The 834-nt window shown below is 54.0% G+C and overlaps 1 protein-coding gene across 1 annotated transcript in view; it reads right to left on the bottom strand.

The window, feature by feature from the left end:
- The window catches only part of TRIM62 (tripartite motif containing 62), a gene marked incomplete at its 5' end in the record, with an annotated part of 1,282 nt that extends 911 nt beyond the window's left edge, over positions 1 to 371 (bottom strand). Inside the window, 2 exons of the mRNA XM_009698448.1 lie at positions 1 to 41; positions 115 to 371. The exon at positions 1 to 41 is cut by the window's left edge and continues 75 nt beyond it. Of these exons, the coding sequence (XP_009696750.1) occupies positions 1 to 41; positions 115 to 371 (298 nt within the window). The remainder of the gene's footprint in view (positions 42 to 114) is intronic.
- Positions 372 to 834: the final 463 nt, after the last annotated feature.

Genomic DNA, 834 nt, shown 5'->3' with positions numbered 1-834 from the left:
CCTCGTAGGTCAGGTTGGTCTCATGGATCTTCCCCTTCAGCCTGCGAAGGAGAGATGATGGAGAAGAGGGGGGGATGACGCTGGGGACCCCGGTGTCACCCTGGTGCCACCCACCTCTCGGAAAGGGACGCAACACCGGCTAAAAAGACATGTTTGTCAGCTTCGGCCAAGCGCTCCTGGAGGATCTGGCTGCCCTCCTGCACCTTGCGCAGCTGCTGGCTGTAGCGTTGGATCTTCTGCTCGATGTCGGTCAGTGTCCGCGCCGTGTCTGCCTCCAGCTCCTCCAGCATCGCCTTCTGCCGCTCCCGCAGCAGCCGGTGCAGCCGCTCGAAAGCCTCGCCGATAGTCACCCGCAGGCTTTTGGCTGAGGACTTTTGGGGTGCAGGTAGGTGTTAGGACCCCCCAAATCTACCCTGACCCCTCCATGAATCCATAATCCCCAAAATAAACCTCTACAGCCCCATTAACTTGAACAATTGCGGATGCTCCAAGCATCCAAGGTTGGATATTTGATCCCACATCCCTATAGAAAACCTAAAGAAAAAATCAAACCCCGTCACTGGTGGGGATGGAGAGAAAACTGAACCTCACTGAAAGCTGAACCCTTGAGCAAGGAGAAGGAGATAAATATGAAATAAAAATTAATTGAAAAGATAAATAAAAGCAGCCCCAAAGGAAATAAGAGGCATGGGCAGCCTGACGGGCGGCTTCGTCAACCTCCTGCTGGGTGTCAGCGTATTGGAGAGGGAAAAAACAGGGCAGATCCATGAAACTGTGGGGTTTGGAGTCTTCGGAGGTCCCAAAATCAAGTTGGCGAGGCTTGGGGTTGGGGTG

The sequence above is a fragment of the Cariama cristata genome, unplaced genomic scaffold, assembly GCF_000690535.1.
Source record: "Cariama cristata isolate BGI_N322 unplaced genomic scaffold, ASM69053v1 scaffold28660, whole genome shotgun sequence".
In the NCBI taxonomy this organism is placed as follows: domain Eukaryota; kingdom Metazoa; phylum Chordata; class Aves; order Cariamiformes; family Cariamidae; genus Cariama; species Cariama cristata.
The sequence above is the reverse complement of the archived record's forward strand: the minus strand, read 5'-3'. Positions and strand labels throughout refer to the sequence as shown.